At 43.7% G+C, this 13,703-nt stretch overlaps 1 protein-coding gene and 1 long non-coding RNA gene across 7 annotated transcripts in view; one reads left to right on the top strand and one right to left on the bottom strand.

Moving 5' to 3' along the window:
• Positions 1-13,703, top strand: part of LOC309519513 (indoleamine 2,3-dioxygenase 2-like) — a 77,585-nt gene that overhangs the window by 61,202 nt on the left and 2,680 nt on the right. For all 6 annotated transcript variants that reach the window (XM_082200588.1, XM_082200583.1, XM_082200587.1 and 3 more), the window contains 3 exons: positions 3,328-3,445; positions 4,369-4,420; positions 12,789-12,937. In XM_082200588.1, the coding sequence (XP_082056714.1) occupies positions 3,328-3,445; positions 4,369-4,420; positions 12,789-12,937 (319 nt within the window). The remainder of the gene's footprint in view (positions 1-3,327; positions 3,446-4,368; positions 4,421-12,788; positions 12,938-13,703) is intronic.
• LOC309519628 lies at positions 4,445-12,864 on the bottom strand. Its single transcript, XR_014213905.1, has 3 exons — positions 12,799-12,864; positions 5,536-5,576; positions 4,445-4,582 (listed from the first exon to the last, which is right to left on the bottom strand). It is a non-coding gene; the product is annotated as an uncharacterized lncRNA (long non-coding RNA).

Genomic DNA, 13,703 nt, shown 5'->3' on the forward strand with positions numbered 1-13,703 from the left:
CCAACAGACAAACAGTTGACATAAAAGAGGGACATAAAAGGCAGAGATGCAAGAGACCGATGGGGTGGGGCCAGAGGGAGGATGGGGGGGTTAATTTTGGATACCCCCGTGCGTACAATGGGGAGGAGTGGGTCCAATTAAGGGTGGGAAATGAGATTAGAGAGTTAAAAATTTAAGACAGGCAGGGTTGTGTTCAGGAACCAAACCAAACCAAACAAAGACAAAAGGGAGAGAGGAAGAGGAAGAGGAAAGAAGGGATAAAAAAGGAGGGAAGTTAGAGTAAAATATAAAGACCAAAAAATGAGAGAGAGAGAGAGAGAGAGAGAGAGAGAGAGAGAGGAGGGTGGAAATAATAACAGTAATGATTAAAAAATTGCAAGTCCAAGTTATGAATGTATGAGGTAGGTGACCACAAAGGGGGGGGGGGTTACTATTGAAAGTGGGTGTGGAGCTATAGGTCTGTAATTTTAATTATTTTAATTATTATTATTTGTTGGAGGGGGAGGAGATAAAAGAAAGGAGAAGGAGGCAGTAGGAAATTTAAGAGTTAAGAAAGAAGGAAAGAGAAAGCAAAAAACAACAAAACCGAAAAAAAGAAAAGAAAGAGAAAAAAAGAAACTGAAACTGTTGAGGTGGTGGTGCCTGGAAGTAGTATATATACTATCAAATGATAAAAGTAAAATATATCTATATATGTAGAAACTCGCTTTGAGAGAGGAAAAATAAAATAGGGGGGAAAGGAGGGGGGGATGGAAAAGTTTTGTTTTAAAAGAGGCTGATGGTAGTAATGGGAAGGTGGGGGGAGGGAGGATTCCCCCCCAGAGACAAACACACAGGGACTCAGATTTTTATTTTATTCTCTTTTTTCTATTTAATACAAAAAATGAGAAATACAGTAGTAATAATAATAATAATAATAATAATAATAATAATAATAATAATAATAGAATAAAAATTAGAAGGACAGAAAATCAGGGCTGAAGTGGCGATCCCAGGAAGTGGCCTGTTCAGGTCTCCCTTCTGGGCACCTCCATTTTAATTCTTAGGAGTTAGAAAATATAGAGGTAAAAAATCCTCCCTGGCCCTCCTGGTTCTCACCTACCTCTCCTCTTTCTTTGGTGTCGGTGGCAGCCACTTTTTTCTTTGTTTTCCCTTTGGCTTCAGAGGCCTTCAGGCCCTGGAGCTGTGCTGGGGCATTGGCTGGGTGCTCTTGGTGCCGGTGTTGTAAGCCAAAAATGGCTTATCTTCTGAGTTAAGCCAATAAAACTCAGAGACAAGGGGAGTTAGGAGTCCATTGTTGTTTATTGCAAAGCAATAGGTTACAGTCAAATCTTTTTGCAAAACTGCAACCCCGCCCAAGGGTCTGGGCAGGGGCATTTATAACATTTCAAACAAAGGATTTCAGTTTTCACCAATCATGTACATCATTACCTCATTTCATCTTTAATACACATGTGCAATAAGCATTGCTAACTAAACTTTGAATCTCTATGTGGGACAAGAAGCTACAGTTAGAACTGGATATGGAACAACTGATTGGTTCCAAATTGGGAAAGGAGTACGGCAAGGCTGTATATTGTCTCCCTGCTTATTTAACTTATATGCAGAATTCATCATGCGAAAGGCTGGGCTGGATGAATCCCAAGCCGGAATTAAGATTGCCGGAAGAAATATCAACAACCTCAGATATGCAGATGACACAACCTTGATGGCAGAAAGTGAGGAGGGATTAAAGAACCTTTTATTGAGGGTGAAAGAGGAGAGCGCAAAATATGGTCTGAAGCTCAACATCAAAAAAACGAAGATCATGGCCACTGGGCCCATCACCTCCTGGCAAATAGAAGGGGAAGAAATGGAGGCAGTGAGAGATTTTACTTTCTTGGGCTCCATGATCAGTGCAGATGGTGATAGCAGTCACGAAATTAAAAGACGCCTGCTCCTTGGGAGAAAGGCGATGGCAAACCTAGACAACATCTTAAAAAGCAGAGACATCACCTTGCCAACAAAGGTCCGTGTAGTAAAAGCCATGGTTTTCCCAGTAGTGATGTACGGAAGTGAGAGCTGGACCATAAAGAAGGCTGATCGCCGAAGAATTGATGCTTTTGAATTATGGTGCTGGAGGAGACTCTTGAGAGTCCCATGGACTGCAAGAAGATCAAACCTCTCCATTCTGAAGGAAATCAGCCCTGAGCGCTCACTGGAAGGACAGATCGTGAAGCTGAGGCTCCAATACTTTGGCCACCTCATGAGAAGAGAAGACTCCCTGGAAAAGACCCTGATGTTGGGAAAGATGGAGGGCACAAGGAGAAGGGGACGACAGAGAATGAGATGGTTGGATGGTGTTCTTGAAGCTACCAGCATGAGTTTGATCAAACTGCGGGAGGCAGTGGAGGACAGAAGTGCCTGGCGTGCTCTGGTCCATGGGGTCACGAAGAGTCGGACACGACTAAACAACAACAACAACAACTAAACTTTGATTCTCACCGTGATTGTGTTAGTATGCATGTTGGGAAGCCATTTGCACCATGTATCAACTTATGTTCTAGCTTATGAACTGTATCTTTGTGATTGACGTGGGTGGGTGTGTTTACCCTCCCCCTGATTAGATTACCCAAGCCTTTTTTGCCTGCACATGTCCTAGGTGAATAAGGGAGCTATTATTGCAATCACAACATCATTGTGGATACACACACTCCATTGCCAGAAATGCCCCGTCTATTTTGATCTGTTTTCAAATGGACACAGGCCGCATTCACACCATACACTATACAATTTTAAACAGTCATGGCTTCCCCCGAAGAATTATGCAATCTTTAGTTTGTTAAGACTGCTGGGAGAGACCCCTTTCAGAATTAGAATTCCCAGAATGGTTTTACACTGTTATGTACTGAGCTTGGGTTGTCTAATGACTCTCAGCACTCTTAAGAGGTCAGAGCTCTCAGAAATCTTTGGGAGAAGTCATGACTTTTGGCGTCATAGAGCTTTAAATATATGAGTGTGAATGTGGTCTTACTGCAGGGCAGTGCAGAATCAAACTGCAAATAAGCTTTTGTTTTTGGAATGAATCTAGTTTCTCAAGAAACGCTTTTCAGGGGCAAAACAATGTGCAATGGATCTCAGTTGTGTGTGGATTGCATAGAAAGCACAAGTGCTCAGTTCACTTTGATTCTAGAATGAAAAGTCTGTATCCAACCCCTCTCTGCCTCCTACATTGTGTGGGGGGAGGGGCTCATTTAATTTCACTGCACACAGGTGGTGTAGTGACAATAAAGGTTTGTTTATTTATTGTTGTTGTTATTATTATTATTATTATTATTATTACTACAGGCAGTGCCACAGGTGGTTAATGGCATGCTTCAGCCTGACAATAGAATCCTGGAAGAAGCACTGCAGGATGTGGCAAGCAGTCTCAGAGACATGGCCAGGGTGTTGAAGAAAATGCATGGTAAGCTTGATATTTCCCATTTTCATTCACAAACTATTGCTCAGCCATTCATAGGACAAGGACAGAAAAGGTAGAAAGCTGGAGAAAATAGCATAAAAGTGATATGCACTCTAAAATGGGAGTAGCAAATGCCCTCCAGATGTTGTTGGATACAACTCTCATCATCCCTGATTATTGCTCATGTTGGGTGGGGTTGATGGGAATCGGAGTCCAAAGACCCCTGAAGAACCACAGGCTAGCTATCTAAAAGACAACAGTTGTGTGTGTAGACTAAGATTGTGCAGAAATATGGAAAAGTCTCATGATGTGATCCTGACAACAGAATTCAACTTCCTGAGAATATTACTGCCCTGTGAAAAAGAAAGTGCAGATTCAGCTACTCAAAGTACCAGTAGTTCCATTGAAATGAATGAACCTAAGTTAGTAATGAGTTTGCTCTGAGTAGAACTAGCACTGGATAGGATCAGCAAGGGAAACCCAATGCAGCCACTGAGGGTTGCCTGCTTGGCAGTGACCTGTCCACATGACTTCCTTGGTGAAACGTTCATTTGTGGAATGCACTCCATAGTGAGGTGTGTCAGTCTCCCTCATTATTAGCTTTCAGGAGAAATTTTAAAACACTCCTGTTTACCCAAGCATTTGAGAGCTGAAAGTCCTGCCCCTGGCACCCCTGAAATAATAATCTGAGAATAATTTGAGAATAGGAAGAGTTTTTTGGCGTTTTTAGAATATTGTTTTCAACTGTTTCAAGAAATCTCACTAGTCTTGTTTTGTATTGATGTGTTTTCTGCATGGGCTCCTTTGGAGAAAGGGTGTCATATAAATTTAATAAAATTAATAAATAAACTGACTTTACCAGTTTTGGAAATGTGAAATTTATTTTTGATCCAGTTTTGTTTTTGTTTTTATGCTTCACTTCCTAGATTACGTGGATCCTGCAATATTCTACGGTGTGATACGGATCTTCTTTTCTGGGTAAGTACAGCATGTACGGTATACTTTTTACTCTCCAAACGTTTTCCAAGTAGGAGTAGAGGACAAGCAGGGGTACACTCTTGAGAAAATCCGCACTCTAGAAACAGCCACACATGCTGCTCTTATTTCTTTATGCATTTGATTCCATTTATGCATCATTTCCTGTAAAATAAGTTGAGGTGAGTCCACAGTGAAAACATCAAGGATAACTTTTTATTTCATTTATGAATTGCTTCCCACAAGGCATCTTGAAATTATTTAAAATGCAATAAAAGCAGATGCAAAACAATTGTATGCATTGTATAAAAGCGGCTAAAACATTAAAAACATTAAAACAACAACACATACATAAAATCAATTCTAATCCATTACAGATACTAACTGGGATAAAAAATCTCAACCTAAAAGGCTTGTTGAAAGAGGAATGTCTTTAACAGACCCCAAAAGACTGGTGAATGCCACTGGATTCTTCCTCTTCGCTGCTAGAAAGGGGAGTGGAAAATTACATACCAGTGGCCTTAGTGACTCCAAACATCCAAATCACTGAATTTATTTATTTTTTAATTTATTTTTATTAATTTTCCATTAAGAACCTCCAATTTATAACAAATCAAATCATAATCCAATTCAAAAATTAAAATTAAATTAAAAAACAACCAAATTACAATCCAAATTGTTAATTATTAAATTTCACACGGACTTCCCATATTCTGGACCTCTGAAGAACTCATCTCAGATAGTTATATTTCTGCCCTCTTGTTGTTTTCATATTTTCCACATTCCGATCTTAAACTCTCAAAGTCCTCAGTCCCTGGCTGATCGATTCTCAATCATGTTAAACAATCATATATCCAGTTACAGATAGGTAGCCGTGTTGGTCTGCCATAGTCAAAATAAAAAAATTCCTTCCAGTAGCACCTTAAAGACCAACTAAGTTAGTTCTTGGTATGAGCTTTCGGTATCTGAAGAAGTGTGCATGCACACGAAAGCTCATAGCACGAACTAACTTAGTTGGTCTTTAAGGTGCTACTGGAAGGAATCATATATCCAGTTTAATTTATGTATGTGTATGTCCTGCCGCTCGCCCTCTCCGTCCATGGCCGCACTGGGTTTACCTCAGCGTGCAGACAGCGAGGCTCTGGATTGGCTGCAGGAACTTCCCGCAGCCAATCCGAAGCCACGCCAGTGTCGCCGCCCACCCAGAAGCCGTCCCAGCGTCACAGAAGTCAGTCCCTGTGTGGCGAGGCATCTGCAGCACGCAGGGACTGACCGAGCATGTGGCAGAGTCCGCAGGCCAGATTTACAAACCTGGGGGGGCCACATCCAGCCCCCAGGCCTTAGTTTGCCAACCCCTACTCTGGACTAACTCAGAAAGCAGGCAGGTGGGGGCTGACAGAAATTATTGGGACAGTGCCCCATTAGCCTATGGGATTATGTAGTTTTCTCTGCTGGAGAAAATGACACATCCAATGATAGCTGCAGCTGCCAAGAAGGGGGTTGGCTAAGGGTGGAGAAGCAGAGGAAGCTGTTGAGGAAGAACTGTTTCTCAGTGATAGAGCTTCTACTTTGCCTGCAGATGGTCCCAGGTTCAATCCCAGGTAGGGCTAAGAAAGACTTCTGTCCGAAACCTTAGAGAGCCACTGTCAGTCAGTGTAGATAATGGTCAATGTGTGCCAATGGTCTGACTTTGTGTAAGGATCCTATGCTCTTTTATTCTTACTCTTCCCCAGAAGTGCTCAGTATCATCTACATTAACTAGCAGCATCTCTCTAGGGTTCCAGAAAGGAGACATTCCCAATTCTTGCTGGAAATGGAGCCCATGACCTTTTGCACACTCAGCCCTCTGCCTTTAAGAGGAACAGAACTGTCTCCCAGCAACAGTTCCACATTGCTTGGCAAAAATTCTCAGAATGCTGCAAGGTCTTCCAAGCTGTTGAAAAGGAGCGGGTTTTCCAGCTTGCATTTTTCTTTCTTGTGTATGTGTGTGATCATTTTAATAAAACAACTGCCTAAAAATTGAGCCTTGCTGATCTCCAGAGTCGCACCTAACATCTGGTAGGGGCAGGTGGCAAAGGATGGCTAATGAGCCTGCATACAGCTTGAGTCCTAAGTGAGCCCAATCCTCATTTCTATCTAAAGCACATTTCCTGCAATGTGTCACCAAGCAGAGAGGTATGAAAGCTTTGCAATTCACATCTGTTGCAGCCAGAGAATGCTCTGAAACTCTGCTAATCAGGGTTGCAACTAGAGGCTGGCTCCTTTGCAGATATAGTGGATGTTATTATTAATATTGCTGTTGTTATTTCATTTATGGGAGAAGATGCAACTCTGAAGAAGATTGCACATTTTCTATTTGCATTGAGACAGAATGCTGTGCCTTGTCAGGGAGATCCAGAACGCGAAGTTTATTTTATGCTTTTACTCATTGAGGTTTTATTCTGGGTTTTGTGCATTCATTTTTTCCGTTCTATTTTATTTTAACATTACATAACTTTGTTAAAAGAGGAACATGCCCCCTCCTTTTAAAGGGGCATGTCGCGATCTGCCAGTGAAAACTGGAAATTTAACTTAGTTTAGGTTGTAGTTGGGGAAACCTTGGCCCTCTGGATGTCTCTGAACTACAACTCTTGTGAGCCCTAGGAAGCATGGCCAATAGGATGATGGGAGTCGTAGTTCAGCAACATTTGGAGGGGCAAAGGTTTGTTTGGATCTCGGGTAACTTCATGTTATACTTTCATAGCGGCAAACTTTTGTTTTGTAATGGTCTGGTGACTAGATACATATAAACAAATCTACTATACTACTAATTACTACTATACTATTTTTACATAAAAAAGAAAATTTTACATAAAAAAGACGAGCAGCAAAGTCAGTCCTCAGGGAATGTGCAGGCGACCTTGGAACGGACAGCTCACCGAAGAACCCCAACCAAACCTAAGAGGAGGCGTGTAGTGGTGATAGGGGATTCCCTACTGAGGGGAACAGAAGCAGTGATCTGTGGGCCTGACAAGATGTCTCGGGAAGTGTGCTGTCTCCCCGGGGCTAAGATCCAAGATGTAACTGAACGACTGCAAGGAATCATAAAACCCACTGACAAATACCCCTTCCTCTTGGTTCATGTGGGAACCAATGGCACTGCAAGCAATAGCCTCCAGAAGATCAAAAGAGACTACGAGGCTCTCGGCAGGAAATTGAAGCAACTAAATGCACAAACTGTCATCTCATCTGTCCTCCCAGTTGAACGACGTGGCCCAGAGAGAGAGGGAAAAATAGTGGAAGTGAACAGCTGGCTTCGCAAATGGTGTAAACAGGAACGGTTTGGATTCTTAGAACACGGACTGCAGTTTCTTGAAGATGGACTTCTGGCAAGTGATGGGCTGCACCTCACAACGGTTGGGAGGAATGTTTTTGCCAAAAATCTCAGAAACCTCATCAGGAGGGCTTTAAACTGACTAATGTGGGGGAGGGAGACAGTGCTCCTGAAGGTAGGAGTCTATCAATTGATGAAGATGATCATCCAAATGTCATAGACCAAATGGAGCAAACAGCACGCAGACCTAGTGGTGGGAGGAAAAAATCCTTAAATAAGAGACACGGGGGAATGATTAATGGACTTCAATGTCTGTACACTAATGTGCAAAGCATGGGAAATAAACAAGATGAGCTTGAGCTCTTGGTACAGCAAACTAAATATGACATAATAGGCATCACTGAAACCTGGTGGGATAAGTCCCACGATTGGAATGTAATAATGGGGGGATACAATCTATTTCAGAGAAACAGACCAGACAAGAAAGGAGGAGGAGTGGTGTTATATGTCAGGGATGTGTATACCTGTGAAGAGATCCAAGATTTAGAACCTCAAAGCCAAAGTGAGAGCATTTGGGTCAAAATTAAGGGAGAGAAGAATAACAGAGACCTCATTGTGGGAGTTTACTATAGATCCCCAAGCCAAACGGAGGACATAGATGATGCCTTCCTGGAACAGATGGCCAAGCATGCAAAAGGAAAGGAGATAGTAGTAATGGGGGACTTCAATTACCCGGATATTTGTTGGATGTCAAACTCAGCCAAGAGCATAAGGTCAAACAGATTCCTCACTAGCCTTGCAGACAACTTCATTGTCCAGAAAGTGGGAGAAGCAACAAGAGGAACAGCCATTTTAGATCTGGTCCTAACCAATGTTGATGACCTGGTTAGTGGGGTAGAAGTGGAAGGATCATTAGGCGTGAATGATCATGCTCTTCCGCTATATAGCGGAAAGGAGCAGCCAAGCATACTAGGACTCAATTTCTTGACTTTAAGAAAGCCGACTTCATAAAACTTAGGGAAGTGCTGGGTATTACACCCATGGACAGTAATACTAAAAGGAAAGGGAGTTCATGATGGCTGGGAGTTTGTTAAGAGGGAGATAGTAAAAGCACAACGTCAGGCAATACCAATGAGACGGAAACATGGAAGGTGCCTAAAGAAGCCAGGGTGGCTATCTAAAGAACTTTTAACTGAGTTAAGATTAAAAAAGGATGTGTACAAAAAATGGAAAAGGGGGGAAACCACCAAAGAGGAATTCAAACAAATAGCCAGCACGTGTAGACACAAAGTCAGAAAAGCTAAAGCACAGAATGAACTCAGGCTTGCTAGAGAGGTTAAAAGCAACAAAAAAGGCTTTTATGGGTATGTTCGTAGCAAAAGGAAGAACAAAGAAACAATGGGGTCACTCAGAGGAGAAGATGGTGAAATGCAAACAGGGGACACAGAAAGGGCTGAACTCCTCAATGCCTTCTTTGCCTCAGTCTTCTCTGATAAAGAAAACAATGCCCAACCTGAAGAATTTGGAGCAAATGATTCAGCAAAGGAAACACAGCCCAGAATAACAAAGGAAATAGTACAAGAATACTTGGCTAGTTTAGATGTGTTCAAGTCTCCAGGGCCAGATGAACTGCATCCAAGAGTATTAAAAGAACTGGCAGATGTGATCTCAGAACCACTGGCAGTCATCCTTGAGAATTCCTGGAGAACAGGCGAAGTCCCGGCAGACTGGAGGAGGGCAAATGTTGCCCCTATTTTCAAAAGGGGGAAAAGAGAGGACCCAAATAATTACCGCCCAGTCAGTCTGACATCAATACCAGGGAAGATTCTGGAACAGATCATTAAGCAAACAGTCTGTGAGCACCTAGAAAGGAATGCTGTGATCACCAATAGTCAGCATGGATTTCTGAAAAATAAGTCATGTCAGACTAACCTGATCTCATTTTTTGACAGAATTACAAGCCTGGTAGATGAAGGGAACGCAGTGGATGTAGCCTACCTTGATTTCAGCAAGGCATTTGACAAGGTGCCCCATGATATTCTTGTAAAGAAGCTGGTAAAATGCAGTCTTGACTATGCTACCACTCAGTGGATTTGTAACTGGCTGACTGACCAAACCCAAAGGGTGCTCATCAATGGTTCCTCTTCATCCTGGAGAAGAGTGACTAGTGGGGTGCCACAGGGTTCTGTCTTGGGCCCGGTCTTATTCAACATCTTTATCAACGACTTGGATGATGGACTCAAGGGCATCCTGATCAAATTTGCAGATGACACCAAACTGGGAGGGGTGGCTAACACCCCAGAGGACAGGATCACACTTCAAAACGACCTTGACAGATTAGAGAACTGGGCCAAAACAAACAAGATGAACTTTAACAGGGAGAAATGTAAAGTATTGCACTTGGGCAAAAAAAATGAGAGGCACAAATACAAGATGGGGGACACCTGGCTTGAGAGCAGTACATGTGAAAAGGATCTAGGAGTCTTGGTTGACCACAAACTTGACATGAGCCAACAGTGTGACGCGGCAGCTAAAAAAGCCAATGCAATTCTGGGCTGCATCAATAGGAGTATAGCATCTAGATCAAGGGAAGTAATAGTGCCACTGTATTCTGCTCTGGTCAGACCTCACCTGGAGTACTGTGTCCAGTTCTGGGCACCACAATTCAAGAAGGACACTGACAAACTGGAACGTGTCCAGAAGAGGGCAACCAAAATGGTCAAAGGCCTGGAAACGATGCCTTATGAGGAACGGCTAAGGGAGCTGGGCATGTTTAGCCTGGAGAAGAGGAGGTTAAGGGGTGATATGATAGCCATGTTCAAATATATAAAAGGATGTCACATAGAGGAGGGAGAAAGGTTGTTTTCTGCTGCTCCAGAGAAGCGGACACGGAGCAATGGATCCTAACTACAAGAAAGAAGATTCCACCTAAACATTAGGAAGAACTTCCTGACAGTAAGAGCTGTTTGACAGTGGAATTTGCTGCCCAGGAGTGTGGTGGAGTCTCCTACTTTGGAGGTCTTTAAGCAGAGGCTTGACAACCATATGTCAGGAGTGCTCTGATGGTGTTTCCTGCTTGGCAGGGGGTTGGACTCGAAGGCCCTTGTGGTCTCTTCCAACTCTATGATTCTATGATTCTATGATTCTACATTTGTCTCTTCCACAAGTCTCCCAATAAATTTGGGGAAAGCAACATCTGATTGGTTGGAAAAATTTCTTGATGTAAGAAAGAACCTTGTATTCTTGGTACTCCTTGTGCCTCTGATGGTTTCAGCTACAGATTTATATTTCTGTAAATCTTGTAAGCCATGTGTGCCACACCTCTGGGTCTCTCATTTCTTATGATGGTACTCTCCACTTGTACCAATTGTAAATGTAACATTCCATGCCACTCTTGGTTTTGTTTGGTTTAGTTTAGTTTTTATGTGTTGGTCTCATGGTCTCTATTGTGATATGGGTTATATAAACAAAGTGAAATATACTCAGAGTCGAGAGTGGAGTTTAATAAAAAATACTTTTGATAAAAGAATACTATTTTACTAACAGTACTATTACTACTATTGTTAAAGGGAAGCAGGCGGCGCTGTGGTCTAAACTACTGAGCCTCTTGGGCTTGCCGATCAGAAGGCTCCCAGTTTCTGCCAATCTAGCAGTTCAAAAGCACACCAGCACAAGTAGATAAATAGGTGGTGGGAAGGTAAATGACATTTCTGTGCACTCTGGCACCCATCATGGTGTCCTGTTGCACCAGAAGCAGTTTAGCCATGCTGGCACATGACCCGGAAAGCTGCTGTCTATGGACAAACACGGGCTCCCCCCCCCCAATGCTTTTCTTTATGTGCCCCCTCGCCCAGCTTGTCTGGAATTTTGGTTTGGGTTGCCATCAGTATGCTGATGACAGCCAACTCTACCTGTTGATGGACTGCTATCCTGGCTCGGCCCCAGACACACTGATCAGATGTTTGGAAGTTGTGGCTACATGGGAGCTGGTTGAAGTTAAATCCTTTGAAGACAGAAGTCCTTTGGCTCGGTCGGGACAATATGGGATTGGGGGGACAACTCCCATCCCTTGTGGGGGTGCAATTAGTGCCTGCGCCTTCCATCAAGAGTTTGGGTGTAATCTTCAATGCCTCCCTTTATATAGAGGCGCAGGTTGCAGCTATAAAAAAGGCAGCATTTTTCCATCTCCGTCAAGCTAAGTCTCTCTCTTCCTGACCTTACCACTGTGATCCATGTGACTGTCATCTCCAGGCTTGATTATTGTAACTCACTCTACATGGGGCTGCCCTTGAAACTCCAGTGTGTGCAGAATGCCACAGTGAGACTCCTTCTTGCCGCGGGAGCACATTCATCTGGTGCCATACCAGCTGCACTGGCTCCCAGTGGAGTACAGGATCAGGTTTAAATCTTTAAAGCCCTATATGGCGTAGGACAATTGTACCTATGCGGCCGCCTCTTCTGCTAACGGTCTGTTAACAACAACACTTTGAAAATCCCGGGCCCCAGGGAAATTACACTGGCCTTGACTAGAGCCAGGGCCTTTTCAGCCATGGCCCTGGCCTGGTGGAACGCTCTCCCACAAGAGACTAGGGCCCTGTGGGATTTGACATCTTTCCACAGGGCCTGCAAGATGGAGCTGTTCCGCCAGGCCTTTGGGCAGGATGCAGTTTAACTTAGGTACTTTCCTTTGTATAAAACAAGCCTGAAAGAGGCCCCCAACCCGCTCACAGGTATGATCAGTGGAAACAGTTGGTCCTGGCAAGTATTAACCACTCTCAATTCCAACCTGATTCCACCTGCTCAGATTTTAACTTGTCTGAATTAATTTTAAGGTGTATTTTAATTAATTGATGTCTATTTTTATGCATATTGTGATGTTTTTATGATGTTAGCCGCTCTGAGCCCGGCCTCGGCTGGGGAGGAAGGGATACAAATAAATTTTATTATTATTATTATTATTACTACTATAATTACAATCTAGTATTATTACTACTGCTTATTGGATCTACCATGCAGCTCCTTGAGACGCAATCTCTCACTGCCTTTACTTCCTTTTAGATGGAAGGACAATCCTGCCCTGCCAGAAGGGCTGATCTATGAGGGTATCTCGGACAAGCCTCTGGTGTACTCTGGGGCGAGTGCAGCACAAAGCACCACACTGCACACCTTTGACGAACTTCTTGGAATCCAGCATTGTAGGGAAAGCAGTAAGTCTGTTGCTTTGATGAACTGGAGACATACATGCACTGCATGTGGTTTGTGTAGATGGTCTGTGGCAGGGCTGTCCCAAGACATTTTGGCAGCTGAAGTGAACCACAAAATGGTGCACCCCTGCCCCAGGGAAGAAGGAATGAGTGAATATCTAGATTGAGAACAAGAGGAGGGGGATCAAATCAGCCTTACCTGACAGTTGAAATGGGACTCAAACTCCATCATGGGGTGGGAAGGGGCCCACTCTGAATCATGCCTAGCAGGTGCAGAACCCAGAAGACCCCAGAGGACAGCCGCTGCCAGTTCCTTCCTAACTCTAACCCTAACCCTATTCACTGAGAGGCCACTGTAGAGGCGACACAGTAGAGGAGCCGTGGGTGCCCTGGTGTGCACGTGCTACACCACCCCACCATGTGCACGCTCACACTTGATAACATAGCAAGCAAATGCCAGGGTTCATGGAGATGTAGAGTGTTTGCCCCACAGCATTTGTGCGGAACCTGGTGATTGCGTGAGGCCCCAGGCACCTGCAGTTGTGGGGGCAAGCCGGTACTGCTGGATGAAGGGCTGCCAAGGAAGCAATGGCTCCAGCCTCCAACACATGGCAGCAGGCAATGCATTCATGATCGGGGACCCTGGTTGCATGGAAACCCTACGCGTATAGGTGACCAGACTTCCCTTTTCAATATGCACAGTCAATATGCACCTTATAAGCACCCTTCAGATGCTGTAGACAACTCCCATCATCTCTAGCTCACATAG

Source organism: Podarcis vaucheri, assembly GCF_965113315.1.
Source record: "Podarcis vaucheri genome assembly, chromosome: 15".
NCBI classification, from domain to species: Eukaryota; Metazoa; Chordata; class Lepidosauria; order Squamata; family Lacertidae; genus Podarcis; species Podarcis vaucheri.